Source organism: Vombatus ursinus, unplaced genomic scaffold (assembly GCF_900497805.2).
Source record: "Vombatus ursinus unplaced genomic scaffold, bare-nosed wombat genome assembly UNPS02014786.1, whole genome shotgun sequence".
NCBI classification, from domain to species: domain Eukaryota; kingdom Metazoa; phylum Chordata; class Mammalia; order Diprotodontia; family Vombatidae; genus Vombatus; species Vombatus ursinus.
Genome location: NW_020954564.1, coordinates 41,452,714 through 41,478,751, shown reverse-complemented (window position 1 = coordinate 41,478,751; position 26,038 = coordinate 41,452,714). Strand labels below are relative to the sequence as shown.

Below are 26,038 nucleotides of genomic sequence, written 5' to 3'. Positions count from 1 at the left end.
TATGAGATTTCATCAGTCTACTTATCTTCCCAGTGAGCAACTCCCTTTTCCAGTGCAGATCAACACCTACTCTCAAACTTAAAGTCGTCGAGAGTTTTTCTTTCTAAGGCCTGAGGCCCGAGAGTATGTAAAATGCTTATAGCCATGATGTCCTTGGGGGGTGGGGTTGGGGGTGGGGGGGAATGGGACTCGAACCAATGTTTTCCTGACTTCAAGACCCACTTCTCTATCCATTTTGTCTTGCTAATTTTCATATAATCAATTTATTCATAGAATCTGAATTTTAGACTTGGAAATAAACTTGAAATCATTTAGCCTACTCTCCTCATTTTACAAATGGAGAAATTGAGGCCTAGAAAGGAGAAATGACTTGCTTTTGCATCATTTGTCTCCTTTACTCACACAATTGCCATCTTTGGTTTGGACCCTCATCACCTCTTTTCTGGACTATTGCAATAGCCTCCTGTTTGGTCACCCTTACTGCAATTAGTCTTCCCCACTCCACTCCATCACAGCCACCTAATTGATTTTCCTAAAGCGTAAGTCTGACTGTGTCTACCTATTCTCCCCCCAATAAGTGGCTCCCTTTTAGGTATCTAATGCTTTTTCAACATGACCTCTTTCTACTTTTCAGTCTTCTTATATATTACTCCCCTCTACACATTCAATGATCAAGCCACTCCTATCTAATTAAATTTACTCTTCTTCAATTGTGGGGTCCCATCTCCTTTCTCTACCTTTTCACTTGCTGAACCTAAAGTCTGGAATGCTCCTTCTCCTCACCTTTGCTTCTTGGAATCTCTGGTTTCTCTCAAAGATTCAGCTTAAGTGCAGCTTGATAAGTGAAGCCTTTCCTGATCCCACAATCCTAGTGCTTTACTTTCCAAAATTACCTTGAATTTATTTTGTTTATATATGCTTATAAATGTGTGCTAGGTTTTCTAGTACTTGAGCCCTTAGAATTTTCTAAGTAGCACCATCCACTTTTTGTTTCCCTGAAGGCTTTAGGTCACAGAGAATGGTTGTTGATAGTCATACCCTGGAGTGGATCAGGAGAGGGGACACCAGGGCCAACTCTGCTTTTCTGCCTCTCCTTACAGATAACCTACAGATTGTGGAGAGGAAGGTGCAGTAGCAACAACTGATTTGGTCCACTTGGTCAGTCTTTAGGATCTGCTTGTTGCTTCTGCCTAGTTATGTATATGGTACACTAAAGCAGAAGTGTACAGGTGGAAGATTGCAGAACACCATATGAAATGGAATTATTGAATGTAGAGGCACTTAGAAGTGCTGAATTCCAGTTAGGAACTGTGGCATTCAGCATGATTTCCATAAGACTGTGACACTTCTAGTAGTTAGGGTAAGTCAGTTATTATGATGAAGCTGGTAGTTTAGCATTCTCAACACATAATTGGCAGCCAGTGCATTTATTTTATCATGTAATCTTTTTGGACTAGAAGTCAAATAGCATTTTCTCCTAGAATATCTTGATTCTAGAAAAGCAGTACTTTAGCAGACATCCAAAAAGCATTTTCAGAGCTTTCCCCCTAGCGAGCTAATGCTTTACATAAGGCCCTGAAAATACCTGTCTTGCCATATCACTTTGGTTGGGTCGTTAATTTCCACACTTTCAAGAGTGAGGAGGCTGATAAAAAGCACTTTTTGTACTGTTGTAAAAATGATGAACAACTGCTCAGATGGGTGAATGTTTCATGACAGCCAAATAACAGAACTATTAGTCTTCTTTAATAACAGCTGTTTATACGTTGGATGAATAGCTTTCAGCTTCAGCTCTGTACTAGATGATAGACAACTGTTCCTCACTTCTCCTGCAGATGGTGGTCTCTTACTGTTACTTAGACAAAGATTGCCATAGTTGTTTTTCTAAATATGTATTTTTCAACTCCTATATCTATATATGTTTGCATGGATGTTATATACAGATAAATACTTTTAACAATACCTTAGTATCATATGTCCATTGTTTCCAGGAAAAGCAAGGATCTGAGTATGAAGAGCTGATTCATGCTTTAAAGAAAGAGCAGCACATTTATTCTGATTTAGTCAAAGCCCTGAAAGACTCAGACAGGTAAGTGTTTTAAAATCTCACACACAAAAGAATATCTTGGAAAAATCTTGTAGCATTGGTAATAGCAGCAAATCTATACCATTTGACATAGAAAAAGGACATGGAAAGTGATGGAAGTGGTTGGACAATTACCACTTTTATCAGTTTATTTAGCAATCTGATTTATTCTCTTTCTACCAAGAAGACTGTGTTCTGAATAGGAGATCTTGTAGCTTACAATAAAGCTATCATGCAGACCTAATTTTTACATGAGATTATTTCTTTCTCACTTGTGGAATTTATACCTTTTAGTACAGTGTCAGGGCAGTTTTACTGGTTCTGGAGTTGAGAGGCCCTGGTTCTCTGGCTCTCCCTTTAATTAATGGTAGACCCTTGGGCATGTTCTTTTTTGTTTGTTGGCCTCCTTAGAAATAGAAGGTTGAACTAGATTATTCTTTGGGTTCCAGTATTCTGTGCTCTAAGGTTCCTTCCATCTCTGAAAAATTCTAGGGATTTATATCTCCTAATCTGTAGTAGAAGAACATTCTGGACAACTTTAAAACTTCAAGTTTGGAGGAAATGAAAATATTCAGTTTAAATTGTGTTCATCCTCAGTGTGTTCAACATTAAGTATATCTTCATGGATGTGGGCCTCTCTTAAGAGCCTTGAATACCATGGAGTTACCCCATCATGGATTAAGGCAATCTTCAGGAATGTTAAGAGAAAGAGGGCAAATTTGATTTTAATTAATGTACAGTTTTTTCAACTAGTAGTTCAAATATACTTTAGAGGGCTACCAGACCATATATGCAGCTCTGTCTACTTTTGTGCTTGATCAGAATCACTTAGAGCTTCGGATTTTGCTTCCAATTTTATGAAAATAAAAAACAGGTCTAGGTTAGCTGGTGGCATTGTTTCTTAAATTGTAATTGAATGCTGCCAGGGTAATTTACCAGGGGAATAACTACCAAGGATTCTTAAAAGCTTTTATGTTTATTGAATGTATGTCTTGTGGTGCAGTGCATAGTGTCTGCTGCAGTGCCCTATTATGCTTTATAGTTTATGTTTTCTATCTTGGATCACAAATATGGATGGGTCCAGTTTGATAAAAACTACCTCAATTATTTCTTCTTGGGCTATATAAAAAAGTGTAGAAGACTGTCTTCCTCAGCTTGGCAGTGGGAAGACAACTGCAGAGAAAATGACTAATTTTTCAGTTCATGCCTTTTAGTAAAAAGAATATTACTAATAATAGCTAACATTTATATAGAGCTTTAACATTTGCAAAACACTTTACAGAGATCATTATATTTGATCTTCAAAATAGTCTTATGGAAGAGGCACTGTTGTTCTTGTTTTATAGCTGAGGAAATTGAAACTGAGAAAAGTTACATGATTTGCTCAGAATTAAACAGCCAGGGAGTGTCTGGGCTTCAGAACCAGGTGTTCTGGACTCCTGGGTTTCTGTCCACTTACTACCATTCCTTATGCTTTTTAATCGAAGAAAAACTTTTCGCCCTCTTAGGACTGAAGAAGTTCCTATCCACTTAAGTCATCAAAATATGATCCTTTTAGAATAGAGTGAGCTTGAAGGGACCTTAGAATGTAGGATATTAGAGAAGAGAATCTGTTAGAGCTCTTTCTTTTAGAGATCACTTAGCTCACCCTCTTCATTTTCAAGTGAAAAAATAAGCCGGGAGAGGGGAGAGGTCTTGCCCCAGGTTTCATAACTAGTTAGTGGTCATGAAGAATCACTTTCCCTAGAGAAGAAAAAGGGGACTTTTGTATAACTTTCAAAAAAGTATTGTTCTTTTTGTTTGGGGGAGCTTTAATGTTAGATCCAGATGTGTATACTTTTTACCCTGTCAAAAAGTAGAAGAGAGAATGAAGCAATTGTTTCTCCCAGTGCCTAATAGCAGGAGTTTAGCTAAAACAGTCTGTCTTTTTTTCTGGTAAAATTCCTCCTCAGTGCTGTGCTGTGACATGATGGTTAGATTTTCTCTCTGCCTTCCAAATTGATCATTATTATTGTCATGAGATGGAACCAGGGAAAAGTTCTGAACAGAGTTCCTTCCCTTGTAGGGAAGACTGCTTTACAACATACAGTTCTTCAGGCAGTCAGCATAGAAGATTAGATATAATGGTTTATTTTCATCTCAATAGACATTGATTTATGTGTGTAACTGTGGATGAAGAGGAGAGAAATGTCTGAAGGGGGAAGTAGCAATTGCTTCTGTGGAATGCACCCTTTAGAGAAACCTTCATGTCAGACTATGGGCTATGGCATAAGAGTAAATTCTTTATCTTTGTTTAGAAGGAAGACTTTCTACGTCTTTTAATGTATAGTATATGTTATAATTATGAGGTAACAAAATGTGTTTGATTTTATAATTTTTTGTATCTTGCTTTTGCAAAGTATCAACAGTGTGGAGGCCGAATTAAACAACATTTTTTCACTGCGAAAGCAGCTAGAAGATGACATCCTGTCTTACCAGACCTTGCGCAAGACCCTAGAGGATCAAATTAATGAAATTAAGAGGCAAGAAGGTACAGTGACTTGTAAATTCATGCTTAATTAGGCCTTTTCCTGTACTCTATCCCTTTCACTTTGACTGCTTTGCGTGAACTTTGAGGTGGTGAGGACAGTTGAACACAGGATCTACGAAAATTTTATTAATAACCCTTTCTGCTGGCCTCCATTTTATTTTTAGCAGCTTCAGGCAAGGTATATGCACAGGGACCCTCTTTTTTTTTTCCTCTTGCAACAAATTTTAGTAATTCTGTGGCACTTCAGCTGTAGTGATGATTTCAAGATGTTTACAGTTCCTATCATCAGAATTTACTGTTTTCTGCATAAGTTAAGGATCCCTGGCTCTTTGTAATCTTGTGGCTGGAGGGTCACTTTCCCAGCTGGGGAATTTCACGTTTTTACTGTGATCTGATTGACAGCCCTTGTTGAAAGGCACAGACTCTGTATACCGTGAGGCACACTTACAACAGCTGATAGAGCCATGTCAGGTAGATCTTTTGTCAGTTTGAATTAATCACATTGGAGACATTTCATGGTTCTTTTGCCTAAGAGCAGAGTGTCATCAGAGATTTAATTCTGTTGGGGAGGGGGAAGGATATGATTTGACTTTGATTAAAATTAAATTCCAAATGTAGCTATGTTTGCCCACATTCCTTTAAGGGTTTGAGGTACCTGCTAGTCAGACTATAACCTCTTTGGAGATATGCAGTTGCTGCTGTGTATAGATTTACCTTCATCTTAAACTCATACTTAAGTCATTCGTGGGAAAGTGTAAGTTCAGCAATGCAGTTTAAGTGCTGTAACTTGGTTTACCTGGAGTCTTCCCCTTGAGGTTTGCAGCTAATATTCTCATTATCTTAACTAAACTAGAATAACTTCAGGTCTTGCTTGTAGTGCATATTTCCAAGCACAACAATTATTTCGTAAGTTATAATTCAATTAGAAAACTGGTAAGCCCAGTAGAATATGGCAAATGCCCCAAAGGAAAAGAGGGAAAAACAGTCTTCCACTCTAAAAGTAACAACCTCTTTCAAAGTGCTTCTGTTTGCCTTTCCAGGTCAAAGGTTGACTTTGTTAGAAGGCTTAACTTTGTTTGTATCACTCATCAATAATATTTCTGACATTCTTTTTTTCTCTTTTGACAGAAGAATCCATTTCATTTTATAGTGATCAGACGTCCTATTTGAGTATTTGCATTGGTGATCATGATCGTTTCCAGACAGAACATTTGTCTCTAGAAGAACTTAAACAAAGGGTATTAACTAGTGGGCTAATTCGCTCCCTTAATTAGAGCTGAGTTTTTTCTTTATTATTTCTAGCAGCAGTCCCAGAAAAAAGGCCCTAGAGTCAGGAAATTTGTTACTTTTCCCCCTCCTATTAAATAATTTTAAAGCAGTAAAGGTTTACATCATCTTTAAACTGGAGGTAATCATGTTAGGTTGCCAATCAGTGTTAGCATTTCTGGAACTCCTTAATTGGAAATGCCCTCAAAGTCTGACATTAAATTGGTCTATTAAATTGGCATGATTTATGTGATTTCAGTGTTTTGGAATCCATAGGTAACTTGGGGGTAAGTGTAAGTATATTGAGCACTGGTCTCAGTTGAGTTCATACTGTGATGGTCAGTTCTAGTAAACTAAAAAAGTCCATATATAGCATATGTTTATTAAGTGCTGCTTGTATACCCAGCACTGTGGTAGGTACTGTGGATAATATAAAAGAGATAGAAATACCACTCAGATAGAAATACCACTCAGGCAGAAAATGTGGGTAATACTTGTGAGAAACTTAGTTTTGTTGGGACAGACCAGATGAACATACAATACACAGAAGAACAGTGAAGAGTAGAAGCTAGTACTTGATAACTAGTGGTTCATACTATGAGTTCATTGAGTTCAGCAAAAGGATAGATGAGTCCATTTCTCTTCTGAATAGTGAGACCAACCTCTTGCATTTGTAGATAACCTGGTATGTGTGACTGATTTTTATGCTCCTATAGCTTTTTTCCTCTGGATCATTGTAGTTTTTTTTTCCTTCAAAATGCCAGAAAACAAAACAAAACAAAAAAAGTTCTTAATGAAGATGTACAAAATGGAGGAAGGAACAGTTTCCCAATTCAGATTTACTTATTTGCGCAGATCCCTCAGTTCTTTTGTGAAGGAAGGCTTTTCATTCTTGTTTGTTTCCATCTTCTAGATTTTGCCCATACCCTTTTTCTCTAATTTCATTTCACTCTCATTTTCTACCTATTGAGAAGCTGCTCATTCTTCAAATCCTAATTTTAGTGCCATTTTGTCCATGAAGTGTCCTTGAACATTTTATTTTAGCCTTACAGTGAGTGAGCTTCCCTCTGAGTTCCTTTAGCATTTATTGTTTAAGCCATTTATTGGCCCATCAGTGCCTAAAGATGTGATAAGGTAATGAGACTGAATTCTTAACAAGCAGACAAGAGAGAGGGAAGAAAGAAGAGGAAAGGAGAAAGGGAGGGCGGAATGGGGTGGAGGATTTGGGGAGAGACAAGAGACACAGAGAAAAGTAGTGGGTGTGTTTCCAGAATCTCCTGTTCATCATCCACACTGTTAATTCTTTCTGCTTAGTCATGGTAGAAGAAAGGCTCAATTCTCATTTCAGCTTTCTTGGGGAGCTAGAAAGGCCCCTGTTATTCCCTTTGATTTTTCTGATTTTCCTGCTACTTGGTGGAGCAGGAAGATGAAGCAGTTATGTGATAGTTTGATGTGGTATGAATATGTGAGGAAGATAGAGCAGTTCTTAGTAATGATAGCACTGTATAACTCGTCTAGTATCGGGTCCTACTTAAAAAAATTTGATGTGTTAAAATGAAGTCTTTAACTTCTTTCTCTCTATGGCATTTAGGTTAATGAACTAGTGATGATTGTAAAGGCACTGCATTCGGATAACCAAGACCTCAGGAAAACTCTTTTTGAACGCTCCTGTTTGGGTGCACAGGAAAGTGGTACATTAGCCCAAAGTGAGGTAAGAAGTAAGGTCTTGTTTAAACTTAGTTCCATTAAAAGTTAAAAACTTTTTTTATTTTTAAAAACGTCTTGGTCTTTCTATCTCCCCCACCTGGGAATGCAGAGGTTTTTCTCAGGCCCGATTCCAGTCTGCTCAGGAGCTTTCATCTCCATGTTTCTGACCTGGGTGGGCTTACTCCTCCTTAGGTAGCCTGGTAGTTCTCTGTTCTTGGGGCTCACTATATTGGTGATAAACTTAGGGGGAACACTAGATAGGCTTAGCCCACTGCAGTTCAGAACTTCTGAGCTCAAGTGATCCACCAACTTCAACCTTTCAAGTAGTTGGGATTACAGGTGTGAACCATTATGTCTGGTTATTAGAGCATTTGTTTTTTTTTCTTTTCAAAAGACTGAATCTGTGTTGAGGGCTTCAGGAATTTAGCTCTTAAGTGGTGGTAGAATCAGCTTTTCAAACAGGCACTTTGCCTTTGAAGTGATTCGATGAGCCTAGTTTTGAATTCTTGTGTCTTTTGCATAGAAACCAAAGCTCTCATAATTTGAATTGTGCTTATATATGGTGGTCACAGAAATGAAATATACACCTTCATAGTATGGAGTTATCAAGATACTTTGGTAGTATGAATGTAGCCTTTATCAATTGCCAGTTAAAAATAACTAATTTATTTTTAGTTTTGGAATGAAGCCTTTGTTGAATCATTCATTTGAGTTTATTTTCTTAGTGGGCTTATTTTCTCATTAAAGGCACTGAAGACCATTCATCTCACCTCAGGTTTAGTGAATGGATGTCTCATTCACCTTTGGGACTCACCCTCATAAGATATTGTCAATTTGAATGCTCATTCTGATGATCTTTTGTCCTTTCGATTTTTTTTTTCCTGGCATGTGGTGAAGGTGAAGGTGAGGAAGACCATTAATTCCTTCCCTTTTATTTCTTTACCTTCACCTAAGTTCCTACAGAAGTATACTGTACCGTGAACTGGTTACAAATACAGCTGATCTGCAGAATGTGGCTGGCTCTTTTGTTAGCTGGTAATGTTACAGAAGACAGCTCTCTTCCCTGTGGCGTATATGGCAGGGTACATCAGGAACTTATCTTACCCCTGTCCCTTGGGGTGCTATAAAATCTGTTCAGTTTGATGTCACCTTTAAGCAAGCCTAGACTGGAAAATAAATGAATGTAGACATGGCTCCATTGCCCCAATTTTGCTTCTTTTCCTTGGCTACAAGATCAAGAGAAGCTCAAAGGTAGTTTATGTCACTCTCGACCATCTGCTTTCTTTGAGGAAGAGAACATTATTGATTCTAACCTCCAGGGCAACAGATAATTTTGAAAACTAAGCATATTCTCAGTTTGTGGAGAAAAAAAAGCAGTCTCTAGGTTTGTTTCCTCCAAGGAAATGTTTTTAATAATGAGGTTATTCTCAGAGTTCATTTGATCTTGAAATTGTGGGATTTTATTTTTTTGGTTGTTGCTCTTTAAAAAAATAACTGTTAAATGTGGTTCTGACTCTCTTTAGAGAGCATTGTCTTTCTCTTCCTGTTCTGAAATCTTACTACTAAAACAATTCAAATTAGAGACATTTGTCATAATGCTATTTTAGGTCCTTATCACCTCTCACCTAGATTATTACAGTATCTTAATTGGTCTCCTTACCTCTAGTTCCTACTCTCTTCCATTTGTCCTTCATATAGATGTTAAATTAATATTCCTAAAGCGCACGTCTGACCATTATGTTCCTCAGCAAACTTCATTGGCTCCCTCCTACTGCTAAGATAAAATACCAACTCTTTTGGCATCTAAATCCCTTCACAATTTGCCTTTATCCCATCTTTCCAGTCTCATTTCACATTTATACTCCCTGTCATTCCTTTTGTGTTCCACCCAAACTAGTCTATTTCCTGTTCTCTATTCTTATCATTCCATTTCCTTTGTCTGTGGCCTGTGATGATGTGATCCTCTTCCTTACTTTCATTAAGAATTCCAAGCTCTCTTTAGGGCTCAGCTTGAGTGCCTTTCCCACATAAGATTTTTTCTGTTGTTGTTTTTTTTTTGTTTTGTTTTGTTTTTTGTTTTAGGCAATTGGGGTTAAGTGACTTGCCCAGGGTAACACAGCTAGTAAGTGTCAAGTGTTTGGTCTGAGGCTGGATTTGAACTCAGGTCCTCCTGACTTCAGGGCCGGTGCTCTATCCACTGCGCCACCTAGCTGCCCTACAGAAGACCTTTTCTGAAATGACTGCTTGTTAGTGTTGTTCCCCAATCATCTTTTTATTTGCTTTGTACTTTCCCATCTACGTTATAATATAAACTCTTTGAGGTCTGGAATTGTTTTATTTTTGTTTTTCTATCTCCAGCGCCTAGTAAAATGCCAGGCACATTGCATTAATAAATGCTTGTTGAGTTAAATTTTCAGTATATGCTTCAATATGATATTCTTTGTGAATTGCCCTATCATTTGTAGCCCTACTTCCAAGTAGAAGTCCCTTTGTCCCTCTAAAAATGGGATTTGAAGATTAATGTGGAAAGGATGAGGCACCAAAGAGTGATGCCATATTGATGATTATCTTTGGTGGGGGGGGGGGAAACTTGCTTCCATATACTTGCTTACCAGTATAAGAGAATTCTTTTTAGATGTGATGGTTGCAGACTAAACAGTGACTGGTAGAAACATACCTCTCAAGGGCTCAGTGAGTCAGTAGCTTTTTTTTTTTAACTCAAGTGCTAACCACTCGAGCATTTTGAGGAACTGTGTACAGTTCTTCCCTTCAGGTAACTTATAATCAGAAACTTTTTTTAAGTTTTAGAAAGATTTTGAATAACTAGCTATAAAGACAAATTGGAACCTGTTCCCAGAGGAGGGCAACCAGTATGGTGACAATATTCCAAGTATGAAGCCGTGAGAAATATTCAAGCAGAAGCTGAATGACCACCATCCCAAATATTTTAGAAAGAATTCCTACTTGGTTTGAACTGGATGATTCTTTCCATGCTGAGATGCTATGATTCTTTTGAGTTTGTAACTGGCCAGATAGCTCAGTCCACTGGATTAGACTAACTCCATGGATATGCTAATCCATTACAAATTTTCATAAACATGAATGGGAAGGATACTGATATATGCCTATAGTTGAAAACCTTGCTTAATCAGAATATCTTAGAAGTGGGTTACCCTGTGTGAACCACGAACCCTGATTTGAAACATTCTCCTCTAAGAGACAAATGAAATTGGGGTCCATGTGTCCACCATTTAATTTCCCTCAAAGTGGCTTAACATGCATTGCATGGGAGTTCAGTCCACAATTGGGCCCCTCTAAGGGGGCCAGTTCAGAACTGTCTGGGTTTGGGTAGTATCAGTCTCCACCCAAGCCTGAGTAGGATAAAATCAATTCAGGTTTGGGATGGCTTTGACCAAGATAAGAAGATTTAATACAATCTCATTATCAGAGATGATCTTCTGACCACCTTTGGATGGAAGGCTGGCGGGGTGGAACTCTGACTCTCCAAAATACAGATTACCAAGAGAAATCATTTCTCACACCTGGCATATGGAATATCGTGGCCAGCAATTATATTGAAAAACATTTTTGTTTAATAGCTCACATTTTTAGAGTGATTTAAAATTTGAGTTTTTCTTTACAACAGCTTTCTGAGATAGCTAGTGCAAGTGTAAGTATCTCTCTTTGATAAATGGCGTCATTGAGACTCAAAAGTTAAGTGACCACTCCATAGTCATGTTGCTGTTATGAGAGCCATGTCTTGAACCAGGTCTTCCTGTGTCAGGTCCAATGTTTTTTTCTCTATTCCTCACTTGAAAAAATCTTTCTTAAGTTCTTTAATTGTCTTAGTAAATAGAGTATATTGAACATAATTCCAGCTTGGTTTAATGACTGAGGATCTTGCAGTGCCTTAGGATCATCGTTTTGAGCACCAATTCTTTCAAGTCCTGGACTGTAAATGTAGATATAGAAGGTAGACGAAAATGAGCTACATGTGGGCTGATTCCGGGATTAGTTTTGACTAAATCCTAAATATTAGTTTGTTTTCTTCTATCATGCCCCTTTTGGAAGTGGAATTCCAAAAACAAAATTCAATTCATTTGGGATTCCAGTGAGTTGCCTTCCAGTCAAAGTTTCTTTATGGTAAATAGGGAATAATATGTGGAAGATGAAAGCTGGGTTTAGAGAATCATAGAAGTACCTGACTGAACAATGGCAGGCTTCACTAAGTAAATTGTTGGGGTATATTTCCAGACCTCTGAAAGTCTGTCTTTCTCTGGGAATGGCCAATTCTATTTTTCACTTGGAAGAGCCAAGACTAAGTAGCTTGTGAACACAACTGTAAATCCATTGGAGAGGCCAAGAGATTACCACAGCCCTCTAAAGAATCATTTTCTAATCTGTTATATGATTAGCATAGAAACTTCCTAAATTTGACTTTTTAAAAAAGTATTAGACCTTACTACTGTCTTTTTAAATAAAATGCCCTTCATTCTAAAACTAGACATTCTTCTGGCTTTTGTGCATTCATTAGTGATCTTAAGTCTTTCTCAGCAAAGTGGCAGTATAACTGGTACTGTCCCTTTCTCCTTTCGGATGTATGACAGTTGAGAAAAGTGGTTTGTTTGTTCTCAATAAGTAGAAATGATGCATCCATTTGGCATGTTGTAAATTTCCTTTAATACCTTCTCAGGACTTCATGTTTTCAATTCCATCAGTAGTGATCTCCTTAATTCTCTATACTTTTGTGTAATTTGTGAGTGAATTTAGCCTGCATAGAGTGAAGAAACATCAGCAAAGCAAGAGACAAAATACTTGATTTCAAACAGTTTGATGAAAACATAGAGAGGTGGTAAGAAAATGTTTCTGACTTATTTCCTAAGGCAAGGGGTCTCTAAATTGTTCTTGGTTCTAGGTAGCCTTTTGTGGTTTTGTTGGAATTAATGAGCCTAACTTTGGTTAATTTTTATTTTAGCAGTTTGACTTTTTTAAAACTTTGCTTTTTATATGTTATCAACTCAAAATTTTCATGCAACACAACTTTTTTTGTTTCATTTTCATATCATCTTATCTTCTATAGATCCTAGGGAGTAAAGAAGATGAGGAGGATGCTACAAAAGCTGAAGATGTAGATGAAGATGAGAATTTATTGAATAGTCCCCAGTCAATGTGGGGCAGTGAGGTAGGGTTGTTGTTTGCAAGTCTGAAAGTTAGCACCCTCGCCCTTCCCTCCTCTTACCCTTCCAACATCTTTATTTATGGCAATATTTTCCAGTTTCAGTTTGCCCATAAACTGTTACTATGTAGAACATTAGCAGTTGAGGAGAACTTAGAAATGGAGAAACTGAGACTCAGAGAAGTGAAGAGATTTACCCAAAGTCACACAACACTGTTAAGTTGTTGAGTATGGTCCACATCCTTGCCCTCTGCCTCCTAGCCTTGGGTTCTTTTCTTCGGTCTCACTGCCTCCCTAAATGGAGCTCATTTCAGTGACAAAACTGGGCATCCCCAGGACTTTCACCAGAATGTATACTATTTGTAGAGTTAGCAAAGATAATTTTAATCACATGAAAATTAGCTGCTACTCAGAGCAGTTCTTCAGGATCACCATGAACTTCTGGGTACAGCATTTTTCTGTATTTCCTTGAAACAGAACCCAAAAGATATTTAACTTTTCTGTGCCTGATCTCTGGAATGTTGGTATTGAGCTGGATCTTGAAAGTCCCTGCTAGTGCTAACATTCTACATCCTTAGGTTCCTTCCAAATGTTAGGTTCTTTGATTGTTTTACATTTGGAGCAACAGATAGAGGGATAGGGGAAGAGAAAGGTGTGCCTTTAGGTTTGTTTTTCATGGATGGTGCAAATAAATATAAAATTTTATTGAAGAGGTGGAGGGAAGTGACATTAAAATTAAGATACTTGTGCTCAGCTAGAGTCCCTGGCTTCTACTTCGTATTAACTTTCCTAATCAGGAGTCTTTAAAACTAGATAGTGATAAATAATTCATTATAAATAAGAGGATATGTTTCTGAGAGGCTTGTGTTCAATTAAAAAAAACGCCTTAGTATCAGGAGCAGTGAAGTAGGAGGAAAATTATTTATAGGAAATTTACAACTTTACAATAAGAGAAAGAATATTAATTGCTGCACTTCAAGGCATGCCTAGTACAAGCCTTAACTAGATTCAACTTCATGCAGTTCCCAGGGGGACTTCAGTGACCTAGGAAGGTAGATTCATAAATAACATCTTCATGGGATTTATGAACTATCCACCTTCCAAATTAGACAAATCAAAGTGAAGTTAATTAGTGTGTGTATATAAGGAATGTAAAATAAGGGTGAATTATGAAATACAGTGAAAGTCTAGATAAAATATTTAGTGGCTTAGTTATACTACTCTCTTTTCTGGTTTTCGTAATACCTATAAAAATCCAAAGCATATGTAGTTTCATTCATATGGAAAACAATAAGTGCCTGCTGTATTCAGTGCACTGTACTGGATATTGGAGGGAAGATAGAAAGATTAGGAGACATTCTCTGTGTTCCAGGAGCATACCTTCCAGTAGGGGAAGTAAAACACTTAAATAAATAAATATACAAATTAGAAGACAGGAGTATAAAGTGCTCTCACCTGGAGTCTTTCCTGATCTAATTAGTTATTCGTACTCTCTTCTTTCTCAAATTAGCATGCATGTATATATTCATTGATAGTATAGCTGAATCCCCCAGCAGAATGTAAGCCACTTGCGGATGGGGACTATTTTTAAATTTTGTCTTTCTTCAGAGGGTAACACAGGACCTTGTGCTTAGGACCTTAGTGAATGTTTGTTGAATTAAATGAGATCAGATGAAGACAAAATCGCACTGGAGCTGATATCCTTAACTCACTGTCCCTGAGGCCTACCTGGAATGGCTCTAAGTAAAATAACTGTTCTTTGTTCAACCCCCACAGAGATGCTAGAACACTCTGATGATGCTGACAAGGAACTTTTCCATGGTCAATGAGCCAATTTGTGAGAGAGTTGTTTGTGATAATATATGTAAAGAGCTGTATTTGTAAGGTGGCATCATGTTTGTCAAGTGCTTTGCAAGCCTTAAAAGCACTGGATAAATGTCAGCTATTATTGTTACTGCTCTCGTTAGAATTAGGAGACACACCAGGTCTTAGCACACCAGTTTGGGAGTTGTCTAGTAGACAAAGGATTGGCATTCTCTCACAAGAGCTGTGCCAAAGCTGGGACTTCTTTCCTTCCAGGATCATGGAGTCAGTTTATCGATAGAAGCAATCTTGAATGCATGTAGATCATTGTTAAAAGTAGTTGATAGAGGGGATGCTGATTCTATTGGAAGGGAACACTAATTATGCTCTGAGAGCTCTTGTAGGTGGTCAGTCTAGAGATTCTCAAAACAAGAGCAACAGCTAAATGGCACAGCAGTCGACCTTCATCATAATAAAAAGCCATGCTTGGCACATGTGCTTGCAGGGTGCTGATATATGTCAGTCAGCTATGGAAGAATGCATACTTTGGTTGATTGGATCATTTTTTTTCCCTAGGTTACATTGGACTATTCTAAACCTTTCTGTAAAAATGGATATTTAAGGAATCAGGATGCTTCTCAGCTAGATTTTGATGTAGTTGGTGACTCTTATAGCCCCAGAGACAAATGTCAACATGGAGGCGAGGAGATGAAGTTGTTCCCTTCGCCTTTAAATGAAAATAGAACATTATTGCTGGAGCCCAGGTATGTATGAGGTTTGTGCTTTGCTTTTGACAGTGTTTCTAGTTGAAGGGAGAAAAAAGTAATTTTGTTGAAGTGAATTTAGATAATGGCACTGTCTAATTTACCTGAGAGAGAGACTGAAATGGTTCTGAAGGAATCTTGCCAATCATGCAATTAAGTAATTAGACTGCATGCTATCAGTTGTAAGGGAAAGACAAAAAACACATGTAAATCCATTACAGAGATAAAAAAACAAAAAAAAAAAAACTTTCTCCCTGAGTATTGTCTAGCTTTTGGAGAGAAGAATTAGTAGTACTTAAATCTCTTTTTGCTTTTGGAATATCTTTTTAATTTAAAGCAGCTGTGACTCTAGTGTTTAAAGTATGAATTTAACTATAAGTCCCTTCCTAGCAATTAGACTTGTCCAAGAATGGAACATGCGGCCTCATAAGGTAGTGATGTCACCATAGGTATTCAAGTAGAGGCTGAGTGATAATGTGATAGGAGAAAACATTGCGGAGCTTATTTCTTAATGTGAAAATGCCGTAGGGTATTTTCTTCTAAATTCATTTCAATAAGAAACATAATAAGCATATATTAAGTTTAAGACACCCTGCTAGGTGCTAGGGATACAAAGATAAAAACTGTAAGAGTCCTTGCCCTCAAGGAGCTTACATGCCAGGAGGGGATATAACATACATACAAATAAGTATAGTATAAGGATATATGAGGAAGGAGAGAATCCTAGCCAGTGAAGGAGCCAGGGAAGACTTCTAATAGGCCATGGCACTTGAGTTGAGCCTTGAAAGATGAGAGGGCTGCTGAGAAGTGTAAATGAGGAGGGAATGAAGTACATTTTGCGCAAGGGGAGTGAGACTTCATAACTTTAGCAATATTTTGGAAGTTATCCCTTTAATACATGACTTAAAAAAAATCTTTCTGTTTCAGCTTGACAACAACAATAGCCAGGCAGTATTCTATCTCTTTTATAAATGTAGAAAGTGAGTACCTAGAAAATTGACTGAGGATACAAGGAAAATTGCCCATGTCTCCCGGGATAAGGCAAGCTGGGAATAGATCCCCAGAGTTTTTCCTTGCTGTTGGAGTGTGAAGATCTTCTTTCCTCTGTGGTTAATAAAGTCTTAGATTTTTGTGCATTAAGCAAAAATGTCATTCTGCTTTCTAGATTAGCATAAACATGAACTCATTTCAGTTTCCATCTTTTGGAGGGAGACCTCAATCTTCCTCAGCTGTAAAATGAGCTGATTGAACTGGATGAGACAGACGGCATGACATAGTAGATAGAGAGCTGACCTCAGAGTCACAAAGACCTCAAGTTACAAAGACTTGAGCTAAAATCTGGCATTGGACACATGCTGGCTGTATGACCCTGGGCAAGTTACTTCTTAGTGCTTGTGGGAAATCTAATAGTGCTAACCTGCATTGGTAGAAGGAGTTTCATCTGAGGGTTTTCTGTACCAATGAAATCACAAGTCTAATCCCTACTGTCTGTTTCCCTGATTTAGGTGACCTTTACAATCCCTTCTAATCTCTAGCATTCTGTGTTTCTAAAACCAAATCCCACACACTTCCTATATTTTTTTGGTAAAAGATATATATTCTCAGACATTGCCCCTATTGTTTTGTTAGGAGCTGTTAACACGATTATATTTGTTAATTATTTTATGATTTGTAGTGTCTATGAAAACATGCCTTTTTTTTTCATTTATTTGAGAAAACAACTGTTATGGCTAGAAAAAAAGTCATTGACTTTATTCATAGTATAAATCTTTTTCATTTTTACCTTAAGAGTGTAAATATTACAAAAAAAAATTCTGGCAAGTGAGAATTTTTTTTATTATGATAATCAGGAGCAATATCAGTAAATAGTGAAATATGTAATCAAACTATATCTTAAAATGTGTATTTTGTGTAAGAGATATTCTTTGATCAATTATCCTTTGTGAGTTTTGTGGTAACTGAAGCTAGTTTATTACATGTCTCTTGAAGCTTTGTAAGACTATTTCCTCTTGTTGAATGAACATCTCCAGAATCTGTTAGTCACCCTGGGATCTTGGATATAAGGAACTATCCAATGTCAAAGTACATGCACAACCTTGGGGAAAACCAATGAAGTAACTAACTGAAACGAAGAATAAATCGTAACTGAGTTTGGGATGCATTTGGATCCTAACTATTAAAAACAAAATGAAAACAAAAACAAATCCTCCTTAGGAAAAACCTAGAACCTTGGAAGCATAGACTCTTAGAATTTGAAGGTAACTTTGCTGCTCAGATTTGCACTTAAAGCAAGATTTTCTTCTTTTGTCACATGATCAGCCTTCACTTGAATACCTATGGTGACATCACTACCTTATGAAACAGTGTGTTCCATTCTTGGATGGGTCTATTTGCTAGTGAGTTTCTTATAGAAATTTTGCTCTCTGGAATGTCCCTTCATTCGTCTGTTCTCTAGAACATAGCAGAATTAATCCAGTTCTTTGAAATGCCATCTTTGCATATATTTGAACACTGAATGTGCTTCTCTTCTCCCTGCCCCTCTTCTCTTCCCCCTCCTCTCAGTCCTTCACCATCCTGATTGCTTTTCTGTGAATGCACACCAATTTGTCAGCATTCCCCTTCAAATGTGGTACCCAGAGAAGTGATCACAGTATTCCAGATTGGGTATGACTGGGGAAGAATATAGTGAAATGATTATTTCCTATGATTTAGCCACCATACTTAATTGTAACCTAAAATTGTTAGTTTTTTTTTTTTTAAGCATCCACATCACCTTGTTGGCTCATTCAGTTTTGTGCCATTTCACTATATTTCCAGTTAGAAATATGTCACCTAATTTTAGATATGAAGCTAAAGATACCTGGCAGAAGAATGGGGTAATCCAGTTCCACACCTACTACACAGAGCTCCCCACTGTTGGATTCTTGAGCATGTATCTTCTATCAAAGGCAGTGAGTGTGGTGTAATAAAAAAGGAATGCATTCCTAAATATAAATGACCACTTGTGCAAAAACACACAGGATCTGGAGATGACCAGTTTGATTAGAACAGAGAGTGGATGAAGGGGTTAATAATTTGAAATGATACTGCAGTGGGAGATGGAAGCCATATTATAGGTGATTTTAAATATCAGGCTGAGGATTTTTTTATTTTATCATAGAAGCACATTGGAGGCATTGAATTGAGGGTGGGATGTGACATGGTCAGATCTGTGTTGTAGGAATATCAATTTGGCAGCTGTTTGGAGAAGATAGATTTGAAGAGGCTGAGACTGAGTGGGGGAAACAAAATAGGAGGCTGTTTCAGTAGTTCAGATAAAATGTGATGAGTACCTGAAGGTAGTATGGTGGCTTGTGAGGACAGAGATGGGGATGGATGAGGGAAGTGTTGTAGTTGAGTTTTACAACTCAGGCCATGGAGATGGTATTTCCAGTGTGAAACTATTACACATTTTATATAGACCACAATCCATCAGGCTTAATTTTTTCCCTGTCTGTCCCTTGGAGTTGGCATGCTGCCAAAGCTTGTTATGCCCTCCTGCCTCATCTCCCTTTTTTCAGAATTTCCTAACATCAAGGCTTTTAACTCAAGGGCCACCTTCTCCACAAAGTTTTTTCTCAAACTTTCCCCAGACCACCTTATTTGGCTCTCATTATTGTCTGTACCTCACCTCACTTTGTGTCGCACTTATTTTGTATAGCTTCTACTCCTTTCCCCCAGAAAAATGTATGATCCTTGAGAATATAGGATGTCATTTTAAAATCTATATCTTCAGTGTCTGGGACAGTACTATACATGAGGTACTGTACAAACGTTGGATAAGTGAAGCATAGTCTAATGTTACTCTGTATACTCTAAGAGTACTTACTGGACTGGGAATCAGAAGACCTGGGTTTGAATTCTCTCTGATCTAAATTAATTGTGTGACTTTAGGGAGGTCATTTTACTTGACTATAATATGAATAGGTGCTACATCTCTGTGGTCCTTCCATTTCTAAGGCTTATATAGAAGAGAAATCAAATTTATTCTGTTTGGTCAAAGGGCAGAACTAGGAGAATTGGGTAGAAGTTGCAGAGGCAGATTTCATTGGAAGGAAAAACTTCCTAGGAATGAAAGCTGTCAAAAATGGAATGGACTTTTTGTAGGTGTTAGTGAGCACCCTGTCACTGGAGTTGGAAAACATCATCTACCTGCCTACTTTTTAGCGGTGTTGTGGAGGGAAGTCCTGTTCCTGGATGAGTAAGAATAGGTGACCTCGAGGTCCTCTGCAACTCTCACATTCTGTGATCTGAACTCGAATCTCAGGCCCCTTCCATCGCTAGCTTTTTATGATTCTATCATCACTGCAGGGTATGTTGTTGCTGGAGTGAGTATACCAGTACAATTTGTGTTCTAAAAAGCTAAACTCACCATTTTTCTCTCCTTTTGGCAATACAGACCAGAGCTTATGAAAGCTGTAAGTGAACTACTCCTGGAGCATCTGGGCATGACTGAACAGGAACTTTTTGGTTGTGATCTAGAGGATAAGAATGAAAAGGCTCTTAAGCAAATAATTATTCAGCTAAGAGCTGAACTCCGACGTTTTAAACAGGTCAATAAATTTTTAAGGCAGCATGTAGACCTGAAATCGGTATTTGATGGAAAGGAAAGATTTTATCCTGCTGCAACAGCGCACCTTAATAAAGCAATTGAATTGTCCATGGTGGAAGTGAAAGATTCAGTTACACAAACAATGAACTCAGAGGGCTACACCATGAAATTCAAACATGAAGAGAAGAAAGATGCTGCAGAAGAAAAACCAAAATATTCAGTATTAAATGCAGAACATCAGCACGAAAATGTATGTAAGATGCCAGAGCAGCAGAATGCTCTTCCTCTTCCAAGCATAATACACAAAGTACGTTTTTCTTTTCTTTACTTTCTTCTTCTTCTTTTTTTAAAAGATACTCATTTGTATGTGTGTACCCACTTTGGAGTGGGTGGTGAAAATACATAAAGGGTCCCCCCCTCCCCCCAAAATGAACTTGAGCATTATTTGGTAGTACTTCCTGTTTTGGAATTCGATCTTCTGTTGTGCAGAATATCCTTAGGATCATTCAATTGGACAATTGAAATGAAATCATATTTAAACATTGTCCTTGGAAATGGTTTCATTGCATGACATTCTCAATGTTGATTTTTAATTAGTGCAGTACTAAGATGAATGGATGGGGATTCAGAATCCTGCGGTCCTATTCCTCCTGGGCTGGTTCTCGTCTTGGCTGAGCCATTAAAAAACTCCCATATGATTTTGGGCCTTTGACCTTTCCTTCTCTGAGCTTCAGGGTCCTCATCTTTAAAATGATGAGGGTAGACTAGATCAGTGGCCCCCAATTCCAGTTGTTCATTTATTTTTGGTTTATATTACCAGTCTGTTTTCAGTACTGCTATCTAATAACTATTTCTTTTTATAAGGATTCGTTAATAAAATTACACACTCTTCTGACCTGAAAGGTCAAAGCGTTTCCACATGGGTTGAATTCTAGGTTTTCTAAGGTTGCTTTGTGCTGGTCCTCTCTAAAGTTCAAAATATTGTATTTTGAGGTTTTACTTATCAGATGAGATTCACTTAATCTCACTGAGTCTCTCCTTTTTTCATCTGTGAAGTGGAAATAATCCTCATTACTTGTAGAATTGTTGTGAGGACTTTGCTTTATAAAACTTAAGTACTAGAGAAACATGAACTTTTTTTTTCCATAAAGGCCCCCCTCAGCCTTCAAGTTCTGATTATCTATGTTGTATCAACAAGAGACTTTTATCCAAGTCCCTGTTTTTACTAATTTTTTAATAGTGCAGAACATAGCACTGTAGGAAGTTCTTGAATGCTTCCTCTTGGTTTAGTGTTACTACCTTCTGATTTTCAAATTTTCCATTGTATTTTAAGAAAAAAGCACATATGTAAGTCTTCCTGTGCAAGAGTGCTTATTTCTAAGTATGGCCCTTTAGTGATGACTTTTCCTAGTCTATCTCTGATAGCTGTTTTGGATCTGAAAAATGAATTGTAACAGTGCTTCGTAACACAGAAATAGAGAATTAAGTTTATTTTCTGACCACCAAATTACTGCTTTTATCCATACCAAAGAGCGTTAGCTATATCATTAGCAAAATTGCTTTTGATTGTTTTAAATTATGGACCAAAACTATAATTTCTGGAAAAGGGTTTTCTAAAGATATCTGAGTAGACAATAAAAAGACATTGCTGTGATATTAATGACAACTGAGATGAACATCTGTGTAATTTTAGCTGGTGCTTCAAATGTTCATTCTTATTTATATAGGCAGCATATATCCCAGGTTTCACACTTGTGTGTTAGGAAAAGTAGTTCTTAACCCTATTTTTGAAGTATAACTTTGCCCCAGCAAATGGAGCAGTAAGAGTATTACGTTCCCCTCCCCCCCAGATATATCGTTTGGAATAATTTATGTTGTTGGTTATTTAAATGAGGAAAAAATGTCAACAAAGCTAGATCTCAGAATGCTCTTGATTTTATTTCAATCAAATTTACCAGATAGAAAATTTGGAGACCCATATAAATGTAAAATTGTATATGCGCCAAAGGTGGTTGTTTTCTATTAAAAAAGAATGCTTTCACAGTGGCAAATGTAGAGCCACCTATTGGGAATGTGGATTCTAGACCATCTGGTGGAAATGTTGGCATTCCATTGCTACCTGGACCACTCTTGAAATGGAATGTAGGGATTAGCCTAAGCAGTGTTACTGTGCAAGAGGGAGGGTTAGGAGAGTTTTGACCTCTTTCTATTTGAATGTCTTTGTTATAATTACTAAGCCATAATATGGTCATGCTTCCCAGAAGCTATTCATGTATACACTTGAACTTTTGTCCCTTGTGCTTACTGGCCCCTTACTGCTGTGAATTGTGAGTTCTTGTGTCTGTTTTCTTTGTTAGTCTCTTTTCTGTGTGTTTTCCTGCTGTCAATGTACTTCTTGTAGCTCCCTCCCTTCTAATCTGCTTCTTCTGATCTCCTCTATTTCCTGGAAGAGCTTTTAGAACTGTGTGTAGGCAGGGAATCATAGAAAGGGTGCTGGACTGCAATTTAGTAGAGATCTGAGTTTGAATCCTACCTCTCACTTTATCCCCTGAGCTTCAGTTTCCTCATCTATAAAATGAGGGTGATAATGCTATAGTACCTCAGAGTGATTGTGGCGATCAAATGAAATAATGTATGTAAAACACTTTGTAACTCTTAAAGCTTTATAAATGCTAACTGTTACTATTAATATTGCTCTTATTAATATTAATATGACAAGCTGCTGTTAGTAATAATAATATTAAACATTTCTAAAGCCTTCAGATTTAATAATATTAAAAATAAGAGTAATAGAACTTAAGCAAGGGCCTGTGAACACAATGTTAGAGTTTTGATGTATTAATTTTATGATATCTCCTTGACTCCTCAGAGGCTTCCTCTGTTTAGTACTGGATCCTCAATAATCGAGGTTTCCAGAGAAGTAATCTTCTAATAAGTGAGGCATGTGTTTTATATAGCTTCTTTTCTGTACTAAAGAATAAGTTTCTTGAAAGCAGGGATTTTGCCTTCTCTTTCCTTAATAATGCCTCATAATGCCTACTTAGGATAGTACTGGGTATACAATGGTCGTTTCATAAATGTTGACTGACAAAAGGAAGTGATTTTAACTAGTATGTGTAAAATTTTACAATGTGTTTTTTTCAGAGCACTAAGAAATCCCGTTTACCCATTCCATTAAAATCATCTAGATCATTAGGAAATGTAAACTTAAACTCTGCTACCCAGGAGACAGTGGTTTATCTGCAGAACCAGATAGCTGAGCTGCATGGAGATCTCAAGGAATGTAAAATTCAAAACAAACATCTTCAACAAAAGTTATCTTTGACTGAAGCTCTGAATGAAGAGAAACCAGTGCAAGACAAACTCTTGCTGAATGGTAAAATGAAAAAGAAAAATGTGTTTTAGAGAGCTAGGCAAATAAATGATAGAACTGCTTGAAATGTCAGCCATGTTGTTTAGAATTATAATAAATTCACTTATAAATTCTATGAATTGCAGTGATTAATCTTGATTCCTGCTTCTAACGTGGTACAGAAAAGCACTAAGGGAAAACAAAATCTATTATTTTCGTTTCCTTTGGAATTCTGTAAAGGGTGGGGTTGGTTTATGTCACACTAGCATTGAAACAAATGTCACTAGGATAGATGCCTTTTGGTGGGTGACTGGATAACCTTGGAAAACCTAATCAGACTTGGGTCTAGTCTACTTCCAGCTGGCCCCTTTTGAGCTCTAAGAACCTGCAGCTGGGCATGAACTGAGGCGGGGTCTCAAGGGTTGAACTTCCTGGTACTCTGCTCCATCCCCAGGAATCGTGTGGACTAGGTTCTGCCTGAGGAGAGCATAGTAGCCGACTGGAAGCCATGGTGCCTTCTCTGCCTTAGGACGTTTCCTAAGGATTTCAGGCGTTCACTGGGGGTTTTTACCCTTGGGCTGTGAAGATGCCCTCTTTTTGATTTTGAGAGACTATGCGACCCAAAGAAAGTGCTAGTCCTGTGGTTCTCGGTCAAGAAGCCCATCAGAAGATTTCTTTTCTCATAGGAACAGTGGCCTTGACCCTGTAGAATTCATTTCCATGTGCTTTTTTTTCGAAAGCAGGGACTTAAACCATTTGAGACAAGCTGAAGTATATTTATGCTTTTTATTTTTTGTTATGGCAGTTATGTAGATTAATTTTGTCTTATAAATTGCATCTTGCATCCCTAGCATTTTCATTTTCCCCATTGTGTCTTTGTGTTCTTCTCTGTTGCTTGGCTTGGTTTCAGTTTTGTGCTTTTATTTTTTCATTTTGTGAATTTCTCTAGCTGAGCCCTCATCGAAAGCAGTTTGCCAGGAGAGGAAGGTGGAATTAAAGGATCCTGAAGGTGATGCCGGTGGGAAGGAGGAAAAAGAGGAGGATGAGGATCAGAGAAAGAGTTCAGGTAGTTTGTGATTAGAAAATGAGAATGGGAGTGCTGTAGCTTGGACATGACTTAATAATTAGAGAGAAGATTGTTAAAATGATGAAGAACAGTACAGTATGATAAAGAAAGAATCTCAAATTGGCAGTTATGAAATCTTAGTTCTAGCCCCTTCTCTGAGCCTCAGTTTCCATATTTGTAAAACTCGAGGGCTTAGAATATAAAATTTTAATGGGTCTTTCAGCTTTATCATTCTGTTGCTAGATGATCATCACTAATGTCCTTTGTCCCTCTAAGTCCTATAAGTCATTCACCTTATCTGGGCCTCAATTTCCATATCTTTAAAGAGGGAAAGGTTGGACTAGATGATGTCTAATGTCACAAGTCCTTTGAGTTACTTCTATCTGGTCTTCACATATCCTGGTGGCTTAAAGAAAGAGGAGGGGCTATATTTTATGATATGTAAGTTCCCTTTTAGTCATAATATTTTGTGATTCTTTTTTTAAATGCTAATTGTCCTTTGCAATCTAATTTAACTAGTGTATACTTCAGTTAGTAAGAAGTGATTCTCCCCAGAAATCCCATGTTAGTATCCAGAGAAGCCCATTTTACAGAGGGACACAAGGATTTGTAAACATAGATCCTCATATAAATGGGTTGGGTGCTATCTTCTTTGTGCCAAAAACTTTGTTGGGGCCTCTGTGAAACTGGTCCTTTATCTGAATTGTGGAAAGGCATTTGACATAGTTTAAACTTAACTGAAGCATTGCTAAGAATGTAAATGATGCTGATAACAGGACAGCATGTGATTTCACATGCTTTATTGGTATTTGCAAGAAGGCTTAATGACTTCTGCCTTCTCGCTTATAGAATACTGAATAAATGTTTACTGTATCTTGAAGCAAGAGGTTCCAAATAAATGCCTGGGTATCCATGTGCATGGGCACGTACACACACCCACACCCACCCACCCACACACAGATCCACATCCACACACATGCAAATGTATTCAGCTTTTATTTCTGTGGCTAAAGACAAAATGTCAGGTAAGAGTTGCCTCGGGGATGCATAATTGTTCATGAATCATGCTTAAGTTTATAATTCTTTTCCCCTCATAATTATTTAACAAAGGGCCACGTGATTACTTACTGCTCGTGTGCCTCTATATTACGTGCTGCTACAAGAGGAACTGTGGTGGAAAAAGCATTGGCCTTGGGTTCAAGTCCTGGTCCTGTGGCATCTATGTGGTGTTGGTAAAGTCATTCTTTGTCCCTGGACCTCAGTTTTCTCCTCTGTGGAAGGAGATGACTAGACCAGATGATTTTACTGTGCTTTCCAGCTGTGGTACTATAAGTACAGACACAGTCTCATCAAAATTAATACAAGAATAACCCTCCCTAATGCCATTACCTGGTTGCATGGAAACAGCATTACAGAGGGCCTTTAGTTCCATGTAAATGATCAACTGACTGAATTATATTGTGTTGGAATTTACAGCTTTGCCATATGAGTCACTGGTACTATTGTAGGACATTGGTCTGGGCAACCTTATGTAGAGTGTGGCTGTATATCTACAAACAGGTGAAGTATGACAGAGCTGCTTCTCTTCGATTGAATGACTTACAGAAACCATCTCTTGTTGTTAGAATCTGGTTACAAAAGCTTATCCTGTTAAAGGGTTGTGCAGGTAGCAGTGGGTATTAATGACCTACCTGCCA

General features: G+C 37.7%; 1 protein-coding gene across 3 annotated transcripts in view; it reads left to right on the top strand.

Annotated features, from left to right (window-relative positions):
* The window catches only part of LOC114046857 (CDK5 regulatory subunit-associated protein 2-like), a 144,203-nt gene that overhangs the window by 71,849 nt on the left and 46,316 nt on the right, over positions 1 to 26,038 (top strand). For all 3 annotated transcript variants that reach the window (XM_027867418.1, XM_027867417.1, XM_027867419.1), the window contains exons 15-23: positions 1,992 to 2,089; positions 4,486 to 4,616; positions 5,745 to 5,854; positions 7,474 to 7,593; positions 12,670 to 12,771; positions 15,145 to 15,332; positions 19,771 to 20,230; positions 23,068 to 23,299; positions 24,225 to 24,341. In XM_027867418.1, coding sequence (XP_027723219.1) covers positions 1,992 to 2,089; positions 4,486 to 4,616; positions 5,745 to 5,854; positions 7,474 to 7,593; positions 12,670 to 12,771; positions 15,145 to 15,332; positions 19,771 to 20,230; positions 23,068 to 23,299; positions 24,225 to 24,341 — 1,558 coding nt within the window. The remainder of the gene's footprint in view (positions 1 to 1,991; positions 2,090 to 4,485; positions 4,617 to 5,744; positions 5,855 to 7,473; positions 7,594 to 12,669; positions 12,772 to 15,144; positions 15,333 to 19,770; positions 20,231 to 23,067; positions 23,300 to 24,224; positions 24,342 to 26,038) is intronic.